The sequence below is a fragment of the Gorilla gorilla genome, chromosome 18 (assembly GCF_029281585.2).
Source record: "Gorilla gorilla gorilla isolate KB3781 chromosome 18, NHGRI_mGorGor1-v2.1_pri, whole genome shotgun sequence".
Classification (NCBI taxonomy): Eukaryota; Metazoa; Chordata; class Mammalia; order Primates; family Hominidae; genus Gorilla; species Gorilla gorilla.
This window is the reverse complement of record NC_073242.2, coordinates 85,580,807-85,602,453: the sequence shown is the minus strand read 5'-3', so window position 1 is coordinate 85,602,453 and position 21,647 is coordinate 85,580,807. Positions and strand designations below refer to the sequence as shown.

Below are 21,647 nucleotides of genomic sequence, written 5' to 3'. Positions count from 1 at the left end.
CCCTATTGGGATGGAATGAGAACAGCATCTTTCATCCACCCATGCATACCCACACACAGGTAATTATGATGTAACTCCCTGGAACAGATCAAGAAAAAAATTAACAAGAGGCACAGCCTCTTGGCATTCTGATGTGGTTTTAGCATTCCGTCTCTTAAAATAAAAAGCAATTAGTTATATAGTTGACCCTACAGTATTTAGGAAAACAGAAGCAACATGTGAGGCTAAAATCATTTAATTATACACAGGCCACAATTGCAGGATGGAAAGGCAGTGGGCACTTGGAAGTGACTACACATGGCAATAAGCAGCCTATCTTCTTTTACCAACCAGAAGTTTCTTGGGGCATGTGATGATGGTAGGCCAGACCCTTTCCAAGGGAGTAATACTACACTAAGCCTACACTGTACTGTGAAAGTCATGGTGGAACAAGGCCACAGGCAGTGGGAGGAAATGTGATGACTCACTGTGTCAGAATTCTAAGGCCCAGCATGATCAGGATGTAAGGCTCCATAATTTTCTAAACCAGCATGATTGGGAAGAACAAAATTCTGCAATCATTTATGTTTTTTTCTTCTTTTTTTTTTTTTTTGAGACAGAGTTTCACTCTTGTTGCCCAGGCTGGAGTGCAATGGCACAATCTCGGCTCACTGCAACCTCCCCCTCCCGAGTTCAACCAATTCTCCTGCACCAGCCTCCTGAGTAGCTGGGATTACAGGCATGTGCCACCACGCCCAGCTAATTTTGTATTTTTAGTAGAGATGGGGTTTCTCCATGTTTGTCAGGCTGGTCTTTAACTCCTGATCTCAGGTGATCCACCTGCCTTGGCCTCCCAAGTGCTGGGATTACAGGCATGAGCCACCATGCCCGGCTGCAATCACGTATGAGTTTTTCTAAAAAAACCGAAACACTGGAAACATGGATGAATCTTAAAGACTTTATGCTAAGTGAAACCAGTCACAAAAGGACAAATACTGTATGATTCCACTTACATGAGAAATATGAGTAGTGAAGTTGATGATAGAGACAAAAAGTATGCCTGTTGCTAGGGGAAGGGGAGGTGGGGAATTATTGTTCAATGGGCACAGAATTTGGGAAGATGGAAAAGTTCTGGAGATGGATGATGGTGATGGCTGGACAACAATGAGAATGTACTTAATCCACTGAATTGCATATTTAAAAATGGGTAAGCTGGTCAGTTTTATGTTATAAATATTTTACCTCAATAAAAAAAAATTGAAGTTAAAAATTCACTGAAGAAGCCAATGTGGAAAAAGGACTCAATGTTAAAAAAAAAGCCAACTTTTTTTTTTTTTTAATCAAGAGATAAGTACGTAGCTGCAAGCTCAAGGTCTCGGTTGAGGACAATCATTATGAGTCCTAGTAAAAGACAACCAGTTTTAAGAACACTGTCAGGCAAGCTACCATGTAGTTCTCCTTGACTCCATGCTTAGCTCTTCCAGACTTCCCAGTAATTACGAAGGGTCATGTTTTTGTTCAGCTTTGCCCAGTGCTGTCATTCATAATAGATGAATGAAAAGTCCCAGAAACCTGTTCTGTTTGGGAAGGTTTTCTTTTGTTCCAGGCTTCGGTGGTTAATATGCTTGACAAATTTCAGAGTCTCTCTATCTCTGTAGACCAATGCCAAAGAATTGCTTTCTGGATTCACTGTTAGCAGCTGAAAAAGACAAATACAGTGACACATCAGAACACAGAACTTATTCTCAAATCTTGGATGATTAACCATGGAACAGATGGTTTCCATATCAAGCACTTAATCTGGGGATAGAGGGGTCCTCTGAATGAACATTTACTAGGGGTGGCTGTCAAGCCATTTTCCAACAAGCCCTATTCCAGCATATACCTAGAAAGGTACTTACCTATTACATTTATTTCTTACTACATTGTAAGATTTGTGGGAATGCACCACATGGCTCTTAATTTGGAATTTCTCAGGAGGGTAAAATAAATGCTTACTGAGTATCCTTTAGCATCTTTATTCCATCCTGAGTATTTTCTACTAGAAATTAGAAGCATTGCCTGGCAGAGATTTATTAGCTAAAGACACTGGTAGAAGGTCATAAAAATTGGGTCTTTGAAAAATGAAAGCATTCTCAATAACTAAAAACGATAGTTTGCTATCAGAAGAAACTTACCTCTTCATCTTCACCTTTGGCAATGTAAGAAGTAAAACCGCCATATTCTGGCTCCCAGCCTTACAAGACAAAAACAAACAGCATTCAGAAAGCTCCTATTGAAAGAGTTGCACCATCTACTTAAATCGCTGATCCCATGCTGCTTAACAGTGGGGGATCTGGGAGTTCAGCAGTAACTGGTTCTATGACTTATGAGCTTGAACTTATCATCTAGTTTATCATGGACTGCCTTCCCCTAAATGCCTAATTTCCTGAGATAGCTGAACTGAAATGCAGTCTTATTTCAATAAACTTTGAATATGAAAATTAAGAGAGAATTAAATGCTAAATATTCCCAGAAGGGCAATTACATAAAATCTATAGATCTGGGAGCACACTTAGGGGAAAATTATGGTGTGGTCCATCTCCCCATTCCCTAGTCACAGATATAAATCCTATTTTGAGCTGGGAGACTGGAATTCATGACCCGTAAAATCCCTTCGACTTTGAGATCCCATGATGTGAGATTCTGAACTAGGCAAATTACTTATGAATTGGTTCAGCTGGAAAGGGTCCCTCAGAAGAGACTGCCCCTCCTACGGAGAATAATCCACCGCTTGCTTTCCTCCCTCTTACCTTCACAGCCACAGTACAGAATTAAGTCTAGGGCAAATTCAGCCTTGCTATGGTCATGAATTAAAGTGTAGTGACCGGTCTTCCAATGCCTCAGTTCCCCTTGGCACATGGGAACACTTGATTCTAAGGAAAAAAAAAAAGATGAGAAACTTTAAAAAATAACCTTGATAGAACTGTTGGATTGCAAGGGAATGATAATTAGGAATGATACAGCAACACAGGGAAACCATTCCCACAAACCTTTGATTGAAGTGCTATTCTACCAATCCAGCCTTATAAAAGATTGTCAGGAATTACCAGCTCTATTTTGGGGTAAAAAAGTTGAATTTTGGGCCGGGCACAGTGGCTCATGCCTGTAATCCCAACACTTTGGGAGGCTGAGGTGGGCGGATCACCTGAGGTCGGGAGTTCAAGACCAGCCTGACCAACATGGAGAAACCCCATCTCTACTACAAATACAAAATTAGCCAGGCGTGGTAGTGCATGCCTGTAATCCCAGCTACCTGGGAGGCTTAAGGCAGGAGAGTTGCTTGAACCTGGGTGGCAGAGGTTGTGGTGAGCCGAGATTGTGCCATTGCACTCCAGCCTGGGCAACAAGAGTGAAACTCCATCTCAAAAAAAAAAAAAAAAAAAGTTGAATTTTGATTTCTCTCTATAATAATAAATTTCAGATGGAAAAGAAGTCTAGTTGCAAAAAAATAAAAAATACGACATGAATATTATTTTATCTAACCTTAGAGATTTCTCAGCATGTTATTACCTAAAGTAGAAACCAGGAAAGGCAAAGATAGACCTGATTACTAAAATATTTTATAAAATTTAAACCATGCTGAACAAAATTAAAAAATGAACTATTACAATCTGTTAAACAGAAGGTTAATACTCCTCTGAGGCAGGCAGATCACCTGAGGTCAAGAGTTCAAGACCAGCCTGGCCAATATGGCAAAACCCCGTTTCTACTAAAAATACGAAAATATTAGCTGAGCATGGTGGCGTGTGCCTGTAATCCCAGCTACTTAGGAGGCTGAGGCATGAGAATCGCTTGAACCTGGGAGGCAGAGGTTGCAGTGAGCTGAGATCACACCACTGTACTCCAGCCTGGGTGACAGAGCGAGAGTCCACCTCAAAAAAAAAAAGAAGGTTAATACTCCTATATGTAACTTTTTAAAATTAACTAATAAAATGACAAAAAGCCCAAAGGAAAAATACACTGAGGTAATGACAGGCAACTCATGAAAAAAAAAATCAAGTAACCAATAGGGAAAAATATACAACCACGCACCATTAGTCAATGATAGGCAAATGCCATTTTCACCTAAAGAATAAGCAAGTTGGAAAAGAAAATATAACAGTTTGCTAGGAAGAATGAAAACATCATCATGTACAATGCTGGTGGGAGTGCAGACTGACACAAGTTTTGGGGAGGTAATTTGGCAACTGCCTTTAAATTTTGAGCAGTCTTTGATGTATCACCTGTACTTCTGAGAAGCATTCTGAAGACACAATGGATGTGTCGTTTATTATGACAGTGAAGAACTGGAAAAAATCTAAATGCTCAACACAGGACTGGTTAAGGTCATCTGATCCAATAGATTGCAAGCATTAAAAATTATACTAGAGAACAGTGTTTTTCAAAACTTAATTGTGGCATACATTCTTGAAATAAAAGCTTCTAGAAATGCAATGTTGGAAAGCAGATACATGTAAAACTGCTTTGGTGGCCAGGCGTGGTGGCTCACTCCTGTAATCCCAGTACTTTGGGAGGCCAGGGTGGGCGGATCATGAGGTCAAGAGATGGAGACCATCCTGGTTAACACGGTGAAACCCCGTCTCTACTAAAAATACAAAACATTAGCCGGGCGTGGTGGCATGCGCCTGTAGTCCCAGCTACTCGGGAGGCTGAGGCAGGAGAATTGCTTGAACGCGGAAGGCGGAGGTAGCAGTGAGCTGAGATCATGCCACTGCACTCCAGCCTGGCAACAGAGCGAGACTCTGTCTCCAAACCAAACCAAACCAAAACAAAACAAAAAAAGCAAAACTGCTTTGGTGGAAGGTTTCCTAAGTGAGGAGGGTGTGCAAACCTGTTCTATTGTTATAAAGGATGTAAAAGGATCAGAAAGAGGTTTATGAAATATTAAGTGGAAAAAATACAGAACAATATATATGGTATAATCTCATTAAAAATACATGTGTAAAAATATACCCCCCATATGTGTATACATGTATATGTCTACATAGCAAAAAAACAGTGGAAGGATATATTCCAAATGCTAATATGGCCACTTGTAGATTATTATTTTCCTTTTTCTTGTTTTCTAAACATTCTGAAATTGACGTATTTTTATTTTTTAAAATCATCTTCAAGTTATCAGGTCTGTAATGTTATCTCACTAGATGTGCCCCAGCTATGCCAATGTTTAGCACTGCTATCATATGCCCAGCAATTTGATAGCTTTTGCCAAGCTTTATAGCTTTTCTTCAAGATGGTAAACTTCGTAAACAGTGACTTTTCTCTTTCACTTTTGTATTCCCTACTCTGCTTTCACCCAAGGCCCCCTGTATACAGTAGGTGCTCAACAATGGAATAAAGCATCTTTTGGCTGCCCATATAGATTTTATCCTAAGTTGCAGGTTCCCGTAAAAATGAAACCAAAAAAGGAATAGAACTGGACAAGTTTTGGCCAGGTGTGATTGGTCACGCTTGTAATCACTGCACTTTGGGAGGACAAGGTAGGAGGATTACTTGAGCCTAGGGGTTTGAGACCAGCCTGGGCAACATGGCAAGATCCCATCTTTACAAAAAAAAAAAAAATCAAGAAAATTAGTTGGGTGTGGTGGCATATGCCTGTGATCCCAGCTACTTGGGATACTGAGGCAGGAGGATCACTTGAGCCTAGAAGGTCAAGGCTGCAGTGAGCTGTGATTGCACCACTGCACTCCAGCCTGGGTGACAGTGCAAGACCATGTCTCAAAACAAACAAACAAACAAACAGAAGTGGATAAGTTTTTTAAAAAATCCCTGTGAGACAGACTCCATGGATACTGACTCTGGTTCCTCTTAGGGTCTGGGCATAAATGCCAGTATCAATTAACATGGAAAACTAATCTTTCAAAGAAAGGCTACCCTGTATATTAAGATAGCACAGAAAAAGCCACCTGGGTCTGGTTTTACTAAATATCTGCAGTGGCCAAAGTGACTGTTCAGTCAGTTTTGGAAGGCCACAGAATGAGTTATGTTGCTTTCAGTTAGCATCTCAAACCACTGATTTTGTTTCCACAAGTATCCACCCCTTGTCTTTGCTCTCCTAACGGCACAGCATTCTCAAGAAATTTGAGTGGAAGCAGGGAATGGTAAACTGGGTGACAGATGTTCTCACTGACATAGTAATAAGTGCTGAAACATCTAAGCTGAATTTGTTGCTACTTTTTAATGGTGCCAATATTTTCACAGGAGTGTTACCTCTTAAATTTCTTGTATTTCTCTCTTCTCCATCTTGTTGGCAGATGATTAAACTTCTACTTGTAATAATTTCCTTCTACTTGTTTGTCCAAATTCAAGCAATGTTCTTAGGCTGTTATATTCAGATCTGAGCTTAAATGGCGCTCCTCAGAGAGACTTTTCTAGATCATCTATTCGTCTAAGAGGCTACTCAGTCATTTCTTTTTTTTTTTTTTCTTTGAGATGTAGTCTCGCTCTGTTGCCCAGGCTGGAGTGCAATGGTGCAATCTCGACTCATTGCAACCTCCTCCTCCCCGGTTCAAGTGATTCTTCCACCTCAGCCTCCTGAGTAGCTTGGATTACAGGCGTTCACCACCATGCCTGGCAAATTTTTTTTTTTTTTTGTATTTTTAGTAGAGACGGGATTTCGCCATGTTGGTCAGGCTGGTCTCGAACTCCCGGCCTCTGGTGATCAGACTGCCTCCGCCTCCAAAAGTGCTGGGATTATAGGTGTAAGCCACCGCACCTGGCCTACTCAGTCATTTCTTGTCATATAACCCTATTACAATGTTTTGCATAGCAAAACTTGACGTTTTCTTGTTGTTCGTGTATATATTTAATCTCTGTCTTCTTCTACCAGAATGTAAGCTCCCAAAGACCAGAGACCTTGTCTGTTTTGTCCTTCAGTTCCTGAAATAGGGCTTAGGGCACAGTAGATGCTCAATAAATGTTTGTTGAATGAATACATGTTTGAATGGTGAATGGTTAATGGTAAGTAAGGACAAATCCTAACAACAGCTTACCTTTCTTCGTTTCATTTTCCTCTGGCTCTGGGTCTGTCTGCTCATTGCTCTGTTGGCTGTTGTTGCTGATGGCCGTCTGATTATTCTCTGGCTCAGGAGGACTATGGCTAGTCCCTTCTTCAGTGGTATCAGCGGTTTCTGCCTCTTTTTTATCATTCATCTCATCTTCTTCCGAAGGGGCCAAGAAATGAAGCTTCAGGCCTGTGAAGTTGGAAAGCAGCAAGAATAGTGCCTCAGAGCGAAATAACTTCATGCACTCCTTCAATATCTCAGGAAGCTTACTCTCTTCAGCTTTCTCATAAAACCTGAAAAACAGCAATGTCAAGTTGTTCATCAAAGCCACAGATGTAAAATGACTCATAGAATAAAAGCTGATCATTAGCTTTGTACCTCTCTTCCTAAATCTTGGCACAGCTTACTAAAGCACAAGTTATTACAATAGTGAGATTTTGTTAGGATTTTGTTGGGACATCCTGCTACTGGATGTCCCTGAGAACAAAACATCATTAGGGCAAGTGTCCTATTATTGGGTGTGAGCCTTGGTGCATGATTGTATATTTTTTCCTGTTGGTTATTTGATTTTCTTTCATGAACTGCCTGTCATCACCTCAGTCTATTTTTCCTTTAGGCTTTTTGTCATTTTACTAGTTATAAAAAAATGTTATAGGTGCTGAATGTAGAAGCAAATATTTCAGATGACGGGTTCTACCTTTTGTTAGGGGGACCTCGGCTGCTCCATTCCACATCTCCATGCTCCAAGGCCTCACAGACTTTCGTGAATTTCTCAGGCTAGAAAATGAGCAAATAAAGAAGCATTCAGCAGATCTCCCTATTACCCCACACTGGTTTGGCAGGTACAGCAGCTCTGCCAAACATCAATCTGGCTAATTCCTAAAAGGTGCAGTTGACTCTCATTCCTTTTTTTTTTTTTTTTTTTTTTTTTTTGAGACGGAGTTTCACTCTTGTTGCCCAGGCTGGAGTGCAATGGCGTGATCTCGGCCCACCACAACCTCCACCTCCTGGGTTCAAACGATTCTCCTGCCTCAGCCTCCCAAGTAGCTGGGATTACAGGCATGCACCACCACGCCTGGCTAATTTTGTATTTTTAGTAGAGATGGGGTTTCTCCACGTTGGCTGGTCTCAAACTCCCGACCCTCAGGTGATCTGTCCACCTTGGATTCCCAAAGGGTTGAGATTACAGACGTCAGCCACTGCGCCTGGCCGACTCTCACTCCTTTCATACAAGATCCCCTACTCCTCCTGTGGTAAAGCCAGGGTGAAGACTGGATACATCATTGGCTTGCTTTAGCCAAGAGACCTGAGTGCCATTGTGGCTCATTCTCTTAAGTAGTTATATACCTTACGTCAATCTGCTCAACCTCCCAAACTGCTGCATTTATAAAATGAGGATCATAATACAGACCATAATACAACTCACAAGATGTTTTGAGGATAAAAAATTAAACTGCATTACAATCAAGGTCATTACCGTGACAATCTCTGTATAACAATTCCGATTCTCTAGGCCCCTAATTTAATAACCATTCTAAATTCAAAAAGTTAGGTACGACACAGGAAGCTGGTTAATCCATTGAAATATTCTCCACAAGAGGCTTTCCATTTATTTGTTTAATGCAGTTTCCCAAGCAGTCCTATCAGTTATAAATGCATGAAAAAGGGAAGATCCCATAGCATGGTTTAGGTAAAATGAATTGAATAGGGTATTCAGTTTATTTACTATAATACTTCTCAAAACCTTAATATGCTAATGTCAGCTATAAAATTGCTAGAGAGAGACAGGATGTAGAGTCTCTCAACCTTTTTTCATGGAGGAATAGCTCTTGGGACCATGGCTCCATGGGACCCACAGTCAACTGTAAAGTGCCATGCCAGCAAAAGTTATCTTATTGGCCCTCACAACAACTCTATGAGAAAGACAAGGCAGGTATGAATCCCAGTTTAACTGAAGACAAAATAAATACCCAGAGTGATTTAGTGATCTGCCCAGGTTAGTAAAACCACAGAGCCAGGGCATGAGAATAAGTTTTCTGATTTCTTTTTTTTTTTTTTTTTGAGACGGAGTCTCGCTCCGTCACCCAGGCTGGAGTGCAATGGCGCAATCTCAGCTCACTGCAACCTCTGCATCCCAGGTTCAAGTGATTCTCCTGTCTCAGCCTCCCGAGTAGCTGGGATTACAGGTGCATGCCACCATGCCCGGCTAATTTTTGTTATTTTTTCTAGTACAGATGGGGTTTCACAATGTTGGCCAGGCTGGTCTTGAACTCCTGACCTCAGATTATCTGCCCACCTTGGCCTCCCAAAGTGCTGGGATTACAGGCATGAGGCCACTGTGCCTGGCCAGTCTTCTGATTTCTAATCTCTTTCCACTATAACAAGCTACCTCATCACTGTCAAATGTTCATCAACAGATATTGATCTAGTAGTAATCTATTTTTAAAAGTAATAAGAAGCACCATATTTGTTAGATGAATAGAAAGGTAACTACACACAACTCCTTTTCAGGGTGGAAGCTTCTCTGTGTGTGTGTGTTTAAGACTCTAGAGAACTGGGGAATATCCAAGGGATTCTTAACCCACTAAGCATACCGCTGATACTAATGTTAGTGTTATCATCATTTCTATGTTTCATTTGAAGAAGGGAATGACAAAAACATTCTAATCAGGAACAAAACAAAAACTCCCCAGTGATGCCTATGCACCCATTTGGGAAGCAAAATTGCATGCCAAACAAAATATTCAGAACAACATATGCTAAGCTTACCTTAAGAAACTCCTTCACGAGAATTTCAGAACTTTCTTCAAACTCTTCTTGAATTTGAACTTGGTAATCCATGTCCAGATAGGTAGGGTTGATCCAATCATACAAAATCTCATGCTTACGAAGAGGCAGCAGATGCAAAATGTGAGTTAATAATTCCTATTGCTTTTGCTCTTACATCATTTCACACTAATAAAATACATGCAAATCCTCATTTTATAAGTTTCTCCTATTAAAGTACTGGAAAACTCTGCTTGAGAAAGACACTCTCAAAAGTTTACTTAAGAAAAGTGTAGGCCGGGTGCAGTGGCTCACACCTGTAATCCCAGCACTTTGGGAGGCCAAGGTGGGTGAATCATTTGAGGTCAGGGGTTCGAGATCAGCTTGGCCAACATGGTGAAACCCTTTTCTCTACTAAAAACATGAAAATTAGCCAGGCGTGGTGGTGGGCACCTGTAAGCCCAGCTACTCAGGAGGTTGAGGCAGGAGAATCGCTTGAACCCAGGAGGTGGAGGTTGTAGTGAGCCAAGATCGCACCACTGCACTCCAGCCTGGGCGACGGAGCAAGACTCTGTCTCAAAAAAAAAAAAAAGGAAGGAAAAAAAAAAGAAAAGTGGAAAGGGGCAAGCTCAAGGTCCAGTTTCATTAAAAGGAACAGCTAATTTTAAAATCAGAGAAACAAATGATATGCTATAGCTCCTAAGATAAGGATATCAGCAATTCTTCTTACATCTTGTGGGATGTGAGGGCTCCGAGGTATGGGGGGTTCAAAGTAGTTGGGAGGCCGAGTCAACGATGGACCATGAAACCAGCCACTTATAGACAAACGTGACTTTTCTTCAGACAGGACTTCAGACACCTGAAAGGAGAAGCCCAGTAGCACATCAACACGAAGAATAGGGGGATGACCGCCAATGCACATTAATTTCAGGGTCCTCCATGCTAAGCATTAAAACAACATCAGATAACAAGTCTAACAGGAAGCTGTCATGTTTGGATAATGGGTGATTAAAAAACATAATCCTTGGTACTCTATTTGTGGCTTACAATCTTTACCTGGTGAAAGGACACAGGAGATACTTCAAAGAAAACCAGTTTGTTCCACGAAGGGATAAGAGACTTGACAATCTGCTTCGGCTGAAAGTGTTCTGCACCAGGAAAGAACACATCAATAAATTATCATTAACCACTTCCAGCCTGCCTCATTTTACTCTTGACAATTTCCGAACTTCTGAGGGCATCTAGATGTGCCCTTCAGACCCTGAAATACTGCCCTTTCCATCTGCTTCACTCATACTTGCGAGTTTGACTACATGGCATCTGTTCTTACTACACCATCCATCTATTATTGAGAAGGGCTGGAATAAGTTCTCAAAGTTTCCTGGAGTCAACTTCTGGTGCTAGACATTCAAAAAAACCTAGACTTTGTCAAATGGACTGGTCCTGGCAGATTCATAGCCACAGGCAGCCTTATATGCACTCCACCCTTCCACAGTCAGTATTCAGAAGCTTGGTCTGACTATTTCTCATCTTAAATGGATTCTAATTGATCTCTGGAGTCATTTTTAAGTCCAACTTAAAGAGGTGGTTGTCAGGGCTGGCATTTATCCCTCTTGAGGTAGTTACTATAATAAATAGCTTCCACTTCCTTTGAGGAGTACAGACATTGTATACAAAAACATGATACTGAATCAACTCAGCTTTAACTCAGAAGTGGCCACTGGTGGTGAAGTGCATGCACTTATACTTATCTTACCATCAATGCTGTACAGGTCCAGGGTACCACCCATGCTCCTGTCCCAGGGAGGAACCAGGTACAGGATGAAGGCAATCCGGCGCCCTTCCAGCTCATCATCATGGCACAGCAGGGCATCTGCAATAGTTTAATGGACACCTTAGATCCCTGCAGATAGTGACCAGCTGACACCTGACTCTGCATTTAATATCAGTCCGTTTGACATTCAACTGTAATGTCAGCTCCAGCTTTAAATGTCCTCCAGCTTTAAAATGACACTTATTTCTCCTCTTTTATAAGTAAACAAATAAGTCAATATAGAAAACTCTAAAAATAAAGAGCACATAATTAGATAGATCCAGATATAATTGCTAACAATATTTTTACATATCATCTTCCAGTATTTTTCCTACATATATGTATTTACTTTAAAAAAAATAGCATCCGACGGTGGCTATTTGTGGCCTGCTTTTTAAATTACATGGCAAGTATCTTTCCCTATCAATATACACACTTCGTATCGCTTTTAATGGCTGTAGTTATTCTACTATATGGATTATGAACTTACCTCCTTCCACCCTTAATAGATTTTCTATTTGTTAATTAAGTTGTTTCTATTTCTTGGCTACTATAAAGACTAATTTAATGAACATTATTGTACATGGATCTTTTGCACTTGCTCGTATTAATTTCTTGAGGGGAACTTCTAAAAGTCATGTCCTGGGGCTAGCAAGATAGGCATCTGTGCAGGCTGAGAGGGAGGGAAGGCTATGGTGAACTGCAACCAATTACACATGGAGGGATTGTTTCAATAAATAAATACATTAAAGATAATGGAAGCCAGGTTTCTCACTGTTCAAGAAGGGAGTTACAAATATGGAAATGCAGAAATCTAGAATGAACCCTGTGGTGTTCAATTGGAAATCGAGGAATCAATGGGAATTCAGTTTCCTATATCTATAGTTTTATATATCTATATATAGAAATACAGGCCAGGCACGGTGGCTCACGCCTGTAATCCCAGCACTTTGGGAGGCCAAGGCAGGCAGATCATCTGTGGTTAGGGGTTGGAGACCAGCCTGGCCAACACGGCAAAACCCCATCTCTACTAAAAATACAAAAATTAGCAGGGCATGGTGGTGCACGCCTGTAATCCCAGCTACTCAGGAGGCTGAGGTAGGAGAATCACTTGAACCCAGGAGGCAGAGGTTGCAGTGAGCCAAGATCGCACCACTGTATTCCAGCCTGGGCAACAGAGTGAGAGACAGTCTAAAAAAAAAAAAAAAAAGAAATACATTCCAAATGTAAATGTATGTGTGTGCATCCACATGTGTATATACATGTATACAGATATTCACCACCTCTTCAAACTGAAAGGGTCTGGGAGCAGTGACACCCTAATAGCAAAGACACTTAAGAGTCCAGATCTTGATTGCTAAGTATCTTTCTTCACTAAAAGGAACCAGGATTCTTTGGAAAAATGGCCAACTCCAGGTCATTCTAGGACGTTGGCATGGAAAATACAAAGATAAGCTTGGAAAATCTTGTTTTGCAGAAAGTAGGAAAAAAAAAAAGAATGATGGGGACATAGCAAAAGAACGCAGAAGTCAGTTTGACAGGGTTCTCCTTGATAAACCAGGGACAGTATGAGCATCAATATAATGATAGTAACTGGTAACAGCTCATTACACAAACAGCAATCCATAAATCCATACCAATATAAACGAATGAATAAATAAATCAGGAGAAAGGTCTTCTCTAGAGTGGAATGACAATGAATGTAGAGAAATGATTGTGTTATAAAATCACCATCTGGCAACCTTCATGGTAATAATTTAGCAAGAAACATCAGAGAATGCTAAAATAAGCAAATCGAACTTTGATGAGAAATGGGATATTTACATAATCTTAAAGTATCTTCCCACAAAATATATACTGATAGGGAAAAAGAACAGTGGAAAAACCTGATGTCAGCCACCACATTAATCAAGTGATCCAAGTTAATATCACTAATAATGTGACACATTGAAACCATGCACCACCTGATACAGTGAAAAGAATACAGAATTTCTGTAATCCTGCCAAAAATATATGGCCTGAATCTAATCATGAGAAAACATCAGACAATCCCAAACTGAAGAAAGTTTTCCAAAATAACTCATCTGTACATCTTCAAAAGCATAAAGATCATGAAAGTCCAGGAAAGATGGAGGGGCTCTTCTAGATTGAGGGAGGCTGAAGAGACAATATTATAACTAAATGCAACATGCAATCCTGGACTGGGTCCTTTTGCTATAAAGGACCAAGTAATGAAACCTGAATGGAGCCTGAGGATTAGATAATCCATTGATGTGGAATAAGGCATCAACGTAAATTTCCTGATTCTGATGGTTTATGATTATCATGTAGGAGAATGTCCTTGTAGAAATTACTGAAGTATTCAGGGGTCATAGAACATCATGCCAACAACTTACTCTCAAGTAAAATAGGAAAAAATAAATTATTTGTACTATGCTTGCCACTTTTCTGCAAGTTTGAAATTACTTCAAAGTAAAAAAAAAAAAAAAATACTGGTATGGTGGCTCACACCTGTAATCCCACTATTTTGGGAGGCAAAGGCAGGCGGATCACTTGAGGTCAGGAGTTCGAGACCAGCCTAGCCAACTGGTGAAACTCCATCTCTACTAAAAATACAAAAATTAGCCAGGCATTGTGGCATATGCCTGTAATCCCAGATACTCAGGAGGCTGAGGCAGGAGAATCACTTGAACCCGGGAGGTGGAGGATGCAGTGGGCCGAGATCACGCCACTGCATTCCAGCCTGGACAACAGAGGGAGACTCCGTCTCAAAACGAACCAACGAACCAACAAACCAAAAAAAAAAAAAAAACCCAAAAAAGAAATGACATGGCAGTAAACGAAGATACATGATATGGCTTTTCCTATGTATCACCAAGTCATCCTCTAAAAGTTGTGAGCCATCTATACTTCCAGGACAGTGTATGAGAGTACACTCAAAGAATTATTTTATTTAGTAAAATTTAAAAAAGAAAAAACCTTTTCCTTCTGGGTGAAAAACCAAGCTTGTATCCAAAAAAACCATTTATATGCTCAGAAAGAGAAATGGAAGGATGCACCCCAAACTGGTGACAATAGGTACCTCTGAAGAGAAGAGGGAGCAGGGAGAAGGTGAAGAAGGCTATCATGGTTTACACCATATACCTGCAATATTGTTTGATTTTTTTTCCTTTAAGAATGCATTCACTTATTGCCTTCAAAATAAAAAAGAGAAGGGAGAATGGCATTGAAGGAGATGGTTGTTCCTTAGGAAGTCTAAGAATAGAGTTTATATATCACTCTGAATTTCTTGATATTGTATGTACAGTTGGTGTGTATGTATGTTATGGGGATTTTGCTGAAAATATGGTCAGTAGCTTTCATCATATTCTGAAAGACAACCACTGCTTATGCCTTTCAATAAGGTGGGTATTTCTGTCTATGAACTGGGTCTTTATCAGGAAGATCCGGATGCTTTGCAGGGACATTCAGTCGAGTGTTTTGGTACACAGATACCATCTCTCCATTAATGTTGAGTTAAAGCCTTTATATCTTACAGACACCAGGCCTTTATCTTCCTTACCAGTGAATTCATATTTAGCACAGGACATGTCAATGGTTGATTCCAGGTCAATTTTAGAAATATCAGAAAGCCAGGACCGGAAATCTTCAAACAGAATTTTCCTAGAAATGTAAACAAAAGATAACTTGTTATGCCACAGTGTGGGATCTAGGTCACAACTGTTTGGATCTAGGCCACAACTTTTCTTTCCTGGAGATCACATTGTATTCAAGAGATCCATTCTCAGATCTCATTTGAGACATTCTGAGAAATGTTTCTCAGTTCAAATTTGCATAGTTTTAGTCTAATGTTCCCAGAAAAATAAATGTAAGTCTCTACCTACATTATATTCGTTATTTTTTGTCCTAATGGTTCATGTTTTCTCAGTATTATCTTTCTCCTAAATTTAAAGTATGCCCTGTCATGGCAGCAGTTTGGCCTTTGTCCTAACAACTCATCACACCAGTGGTCTAGTCCAAGTTACTGATTTTCAGACAAGTTTTTCAGCACTAAAATGGAAAGCTCAACTGTTTATCTTTTCTTTTCTTTCTTTTTTTTTTTTTGAGATAGAGTCTTGCTCTGTTGCCCAGGTTGGGGTACAGCAGTGTGATCTCGGCTCATTGCAACCTCTGCCTCCTGGGTTCAAGTGATTCTCCTGCCTCAGTCTCCCGAGTAGCTGGGACTACAGGCATGCACCAGCACGCCCGGCTAATGTTTATACTTTTAGTAGAGATGGGGTTTTGCCATGTTGGCCAGGCTGGTCTCCAACTCCTGACCTCAAGTGATCCGCCCGCCTCGGCCTCCAGTGCTGGGATTATAGGCATGAGCCACAGCACTTGCCCTCAACTGTTTTTCTTTACACACTTTACTTCACTTCCAATGCCAAATGTGTGGGCTTATCCCCCCACACTGACCAATTCTCTTGACACCAGCTGAGTGTCTTAAAATTCAATTCAATTCTGACACTATCTACCAGGCGTTAATAAAGGTTAAGGGCTTAGTCCCATGAGACTGCCCCCAGTGTGCCCTCTCCCCCAACCCCACTTCAGATACTGATTACAAGTTCAAGTTGTAACCCATATGCTTCTAACCAAACAGTTATAAACTTGAGGTTCACACTATTGCCTCCTTGGGTTTGATAATTTACTAGAATAGCTCACGGAACTCAGAAGAAGTTTGTTTACTAGATTACCAGTTTATTATAAAAGGACAGAACTGAGAAACAGCCAGACGGAAGGGATGTATAGGGTGAGGTATGGGGAAGGGGTGTGGAGCTTCCACACCATGTCCTCCCCAGGTACACCACCCTCCCAGCACTTCCATGGGAGTTCATCAATCCTGAACTCCTTTGGTTAGGGTTTTTGATGGAGACTTCATTATGAAGGAATCATTGATTAAGTGATTGGCTATTGGTGATTAACTCAGCCTCCAGCCTCTCTTCCCTTGCAGGAGGTCAGAGAGGTCTGTGCCAGGAATAGAGACCAAGACCAAATATACATTTATTATAAATCACAAGCACTAACACTGGTACCGCCATTTAATGAACACTTGGGTGGCACTGTTTTAGAAGATTAAAACAACTTTAACTGGCAATAATGATGAGTGTTGAATTAAATGCATAATAATGAGTAAAATCCTTCATAGAAGTTCTGATGCTAACAGGATACCAATAGAAGATGGTGAACGTTTCCATTTACCAGCTAAACTGGCTCTCCATGTAGAAATCTCTTAACACAATTTATAACTCACTCAGCCGATCAACTTTGAAATTATGAATTATTACTAACCTTGAGGAATTAAAAACATTTTTAAAAGATTTACATTAGTTCAAGTTACGCTTACAAAGATACTTAATATTTTTTTGGATCATCCTACTCCAAATGCACATTACTGAAATTCCCATAAAATAGAACTGTCCTGTTTATAACTAAGTATCAAATCTCCAGGTTGATCTCTAAGATTTCATTACCAAATACCTTTTTATATTATATACTATCAAAACCAAAAAATTCCATTATCAGCTGCGAACAAGCTTAAAGAACATTCCATAAAATAATTGTGCTCAGTCAGTCCACTCAGAGGTGCCATGTAACTTTTAAAGGCAGAGTTGGAAATTATATAAAATGGGTCAGGATAGCAAACTGCTGAACCAGGCTTCAGATAATGTGAGTGATAAATATTTCTTTAAAGTCTTGATACTCTAAGCAACTAATAGTCTTAAATCCTTTACTGGTAACATTAGCTTTCACAAATTCCAGAAAAAGCTCTTCTATTCATTCTATGAAAGTGTCACAAGGACAGGCTTATTTTGTCATTGTTAGCATTTGTTAATTGTATTCATGAAGGAACTCACAGAATCCAAGTGGGAAATAAAAAGATCAGCTCTCTGTAACGATTACGGAGTTGCAGCTTGCTCACCATCTGGCTGTAAGCCTTTGGTGTGGAATGTAACCCAGTCCCAGATGAAATGCTTAGCAGAGGGGTGTTGTGAACTAAGGAGATAATGCCTTAATTCATGATAATCTTTCTTTAGGGGGAAAAAAGTCTAAGTAAATATGAAACATAATGCATTACAATTAACACACAAGCAATACTTCAGGATTTAGAAGAAATTGTGCAAGCTGCCTATAATACATGGAAGTACTGCAGAGAAAAAATACAATGAGAATAAATAATTTATACTATATAGGTGAAAAACAGCTATTACAAAGCAACATCTATTCATTATAGAAACTAGGAAAAAATCCCATGTAAGTAAAAAACTATTAAAAAAATCTGTATTCCTACTAGCAAGAGTTAAATACTCTATTTTTCCAAATCTTTTACTTTATACACACAGACATCCAAATGTAGGTGTGTGTATCTCTTTTTAAAATAAGATCACGTGATGTGAATCCATTGGTCAGAAAAAACAACAAAGCATCAAATTGTGTGTATTATTTTTTTGCTCTTGACAAAAATGTGTTAAGTATCATTATTTCATATATCACTAAGAAAAAAATGCTGTCAATTAAAGTAGGACACAAAAGTGATTGTGTGAGACACTAGATCCCAGAGGTGTTAAAATGTTAAAAGTTTCTTAGAATTGAGAACATAGATAACTACCACATTCATGTGTCAAAACTCATGTATATCATATTTAATGGTTGTATAGTTTCCACTTTATGTTTTGTACTATTATGTTTAAATCTCCATGGGCGATCAAATTTGTATATAATTTTTCAATATTATAAACAATATTACAATAAATAATCTTGTATGGGATCTTTGAGCATATCCTTATTTTCTCAGGATAACTTCTTTTTTTTTTTTTTTTTGAGATGGAGTCTCGCTGTTGTCACCCAGGCTGGAGTGCAATGGGCTCGATCTCGGCTCACCCCAACCTCCACCTCCCCAGTTCAAGCGATTCTCCTGCCTCAGCCTCCCGAGTAGCTGGGATTACAGGCATGTGCCACCGTGCCCAGCTAATTTTGTATTTTTAGTAGAGACAGGGTTTCTCCATGTTGGTCAGGCTGGTCTTGAACTCCTGACTTCAGGTGATCCACCCGCCTTGGCCTCCCAAAGTGCTGGGATTACAGGCATGAGCCACCACGCCCGGCCCCCAGGATAAATTCTTATAAGTGAAACTGTTCTACAAAAAGATATGCATACTTTTAAGGGTTCTGATACATCTTTCAAAACCATCTTCGAAGAAAGACTGCAGCAGTGTATAAAGTTATCTATCTATATCTGTCAACACTAGGGTTTTTATTTTTAATATTTACCAACCTAACATGAAAAATGGTATCTCCAGTGTTAAGTTCTGTTTCCTTGATTACTAACAAGATTGAGCATTTTATCACTGAGAACTTGGGCCTTGGAATCAGACAGACTTAGGTTTGTATGCTAGCTCCCTTAATTTTAAGCTATGCAAACTCAATTTCTCGGTCTCTTTCCTCCTCTACAAAGTGGGTTAACAATGTCAACAAGAATTATATGACATACACAATGTTGTAACATTTAAAGCACTTACTACTCTGCCTGGCACATATTAGCACCCAACAAATATGATTACTTGTTTACCTTAAAGTGGAGATGTGAGGCTCTCTTCTCTTCTTCAAATCATCAGACTTGATCATGAAAAGAGAGAAAAAAAAGGGATTTCCTTCACATTAGAGACACACAAAGGAGAGCAGTTTAGTGAGTGTGCTGGTCCTAGCATTGTCATTAAGAGCCCAGACTCTGAAGCCAGGCTGCTTAGGTTTAATACAGGGCCCCTCCATTGGATGGGTAATAACTTGACAAGTTATTACCCTCTATGCTTTATTCATTAAACAAATACTTAAGTCGTTATTATAGTCTAGTTTCTATGCCCATTGAGGGAGATAGACAACAGACACAAAAAGCAGATTAGTATAAAGATGGTGAGAAGTGCATAAAGGAAAAAAAGAAACTCAGGGAAAGAATGGGGAGTGCTAAGCCTGGGGAGTGGTTTGCAATTATAAACAGGTTGGCCAAGGTAGACTTCAGGGAGGTGATACAAAGACTTGAAGGAGGCTGGGAAGTGTGGCAAGGCAATATCAAGGCACAAAGCATTCAAGGTCCTGAGCATGAAGTGCGCCTGGCCTATTCCAGCTATTGCAAGAGCAGAGAGGGAGAGGGAGGGCAGTAGGAGATGAGGCCAAAAAGGTAATAGTGGGGCCGGGCACGGTGGCTCACGCCTGTAATCCCAGAACTTTGGGAGGCCGAGGCGGGCAGATCATGAGGTCAGGAGTTCGAGACCAGCCTGACCAACATGGTGAAACCCCGTCTCTACTAAAAATACAAAAATTAGCCAGGCGTGGTGGTGCATGCCTGCAATTCCAGCTACTCGGGAGGCTGAGGCAGGAGAATCATTTTAACCTGGAGGCGGAGGTTGCAGTGAGCCGAGATCTCGCCATTGCACTCCAGCCTGGGCAACAAGAGCAAAACTCCGTCTAAAAAAAAAAAAAAAAAAAAAAAACAAAAACTAATAGGTGACTTAAAACCATTTTAAGTACTTTGGCTTTGACTTAAAGAAATGAGAGGATTTCTGAAGCAAAAAAAAGAAAAAAAAAGTCATTGGAGTTTTTGAGAACATTTTTTAAGATAATATCCACATAACACAATTATCCACATAATTTCAATTTCTTGAAAGTGTATAATTCATTGGATTTTAGTATATTCACAATGTTGGGCGATCATCAGCACTTCCTAATTTCAGAACTTTTTAACACTCCAAATAGAAACCGTTGTGCCAATTTTGTTAGTCATTCCCTCTTCTCTCCTCCCCCCAGCTCCTCGCAACCACTTGCCTATTCTGGACGTTACACATAAATGGAATCATATAATATGTAGCCTTTTGCATCTGACTTCTTTCACTTAGCCTAATGTTTTCAAGGTTCATCCATGTTGTGGTAGTATCAGTACATCATTCCTTTTAATGGCTGAGTTGTATTCCATTCTATGGGTATACCACATTTTGTTTATTCATTAAATTGTTTCCACTTTTTGGCAATTATAAAGCTGCTATGAACATTTGTGCACAAGTTTTTATGTGAACATATTTTTACATATTTTTAATTATCTTGGGTCTATTTACATTTTAAAAGAATACAATGACTTCAGTGACTGTCTAAGCAGGTGACAGTAGAAGGGAAAATGGTTGATACACTAATAGAATAATCCCGGGGAGACACAGATAGCTTGAACCAGGTGTTGGCCTTTGGCAGTGGAAGTAGTAAGAAGTGGGCTTCTCTGGATATACAGTGGTATGTCATTTACACTCTGAGAAATTTATTGTTAGGTGATTTCATTGTTGTTTCAGCATCATCGAGTACATTTACATAAATCTCGATGGTAGAACTTACTGTATACCTAGGCTATATGGTATAGCCTATTGTTTTCAGGCTACGAACAACCTGGCATTTTACTCTACTGAATACTACAGGCAATACAATAGGAAGTATTTGTGTATCTAAACAAATCTAAATATATAAAAGGTACAGTAAAAATAGGTGTTACTTTATGGGACCACTATTGTATCTGTTGCTGACAGAAAATATCATGTGGCGATTGCCTGTATTTTGAAGGTAGAGATAGCAGAGTTTCATGATGGACTGGATATAAGGTGAGAGAGGAATCAAGGATGACCTCCTTTTTGGCCTGAGCCCTCGGAAAGATCAAGCTGATATTAACTGTGATGGGGAAAACTGCAGGTGGAGCAGATTTAGAGGGAGAAGACCAGAAGTTTAGTTTTGAACTTAAGTGTCAGAAACTCATTAGACATCAAAGAGGAGGCAAAGCCATGAGACCCAATAAAGCCTGTGTACCTAGGGAAGGAGGCCAAGCATTAGGATGCAGAATACTCTATCATTAAGAAGTCAGGTGGAAGAGGAAAACCTAGTAAAGGAAGCTGATAAGAAATAGCCACTGAGGAAGAAGAGAAACCAAGAGAGCATGGTAACCTGAAAGTAAACTGAAAAAAAAGTCTCCAGGAGGAAGG

At 39.9% G+C, this 21,647-nt stretch overlaps 1 protein-coding gene across 1 annotated transcript in view; it reads right to left on the bottom strand.

The window, feature by feature from the left end:
• Positions 1-923: 923 nt before the first annotated feature.
• OGFOD1 (2-oxoglutarate and iron dependent oxygenase domain containing 1) overlaps positions 924-21,647 on the bottom strand; it is a 25,793-nt gene continuing 5,069 nt past the window's right edge. Inside the window, exons 3-13 of the mRNA XM_004057671.5 lie at positions 19,208-19,254; positions 15,167-15,267; positions 11,548-11,664; positions 10,848-10,939; positions 10,522-10,650; positions 9,795-9,908; positions 7,723-7,802; positions 7,014-7,318; positions 2,772-2,894; positions 2,157-2,215; positions 924-1,678 (exon numbers count right to left, since the gene is read on the bottom strand). Of these exons, the coding sequence (XP_004057719.2) occupies positions 1,517-1,678; positions 2,157-2,215; positions 2,772-2,894; positions 7,014-7,318; positions 7,723-7,802; positions 9,795-9,908; positions 10,522-10,650; positions 10,848-10,939; positions 11,548-11,664; positions 15,167-15,267; positions 19,208-19,254 (1,329 nt within the window). The 3' untranslated portion in view covers positions 924-1,516. The remainder of the gene's footprint in view (positions 1,679-2,156; positions 2,216-2,771; positions 2,895-7,013; positions 7,319-7,722; positions 7,803-9,794; positions 9,909-10,521; positions 10,651-10,847; positions 10,940-11,547; positions 11,665-15,166; positions 15,268-19,207; positions 19,255-21,647) is intronic.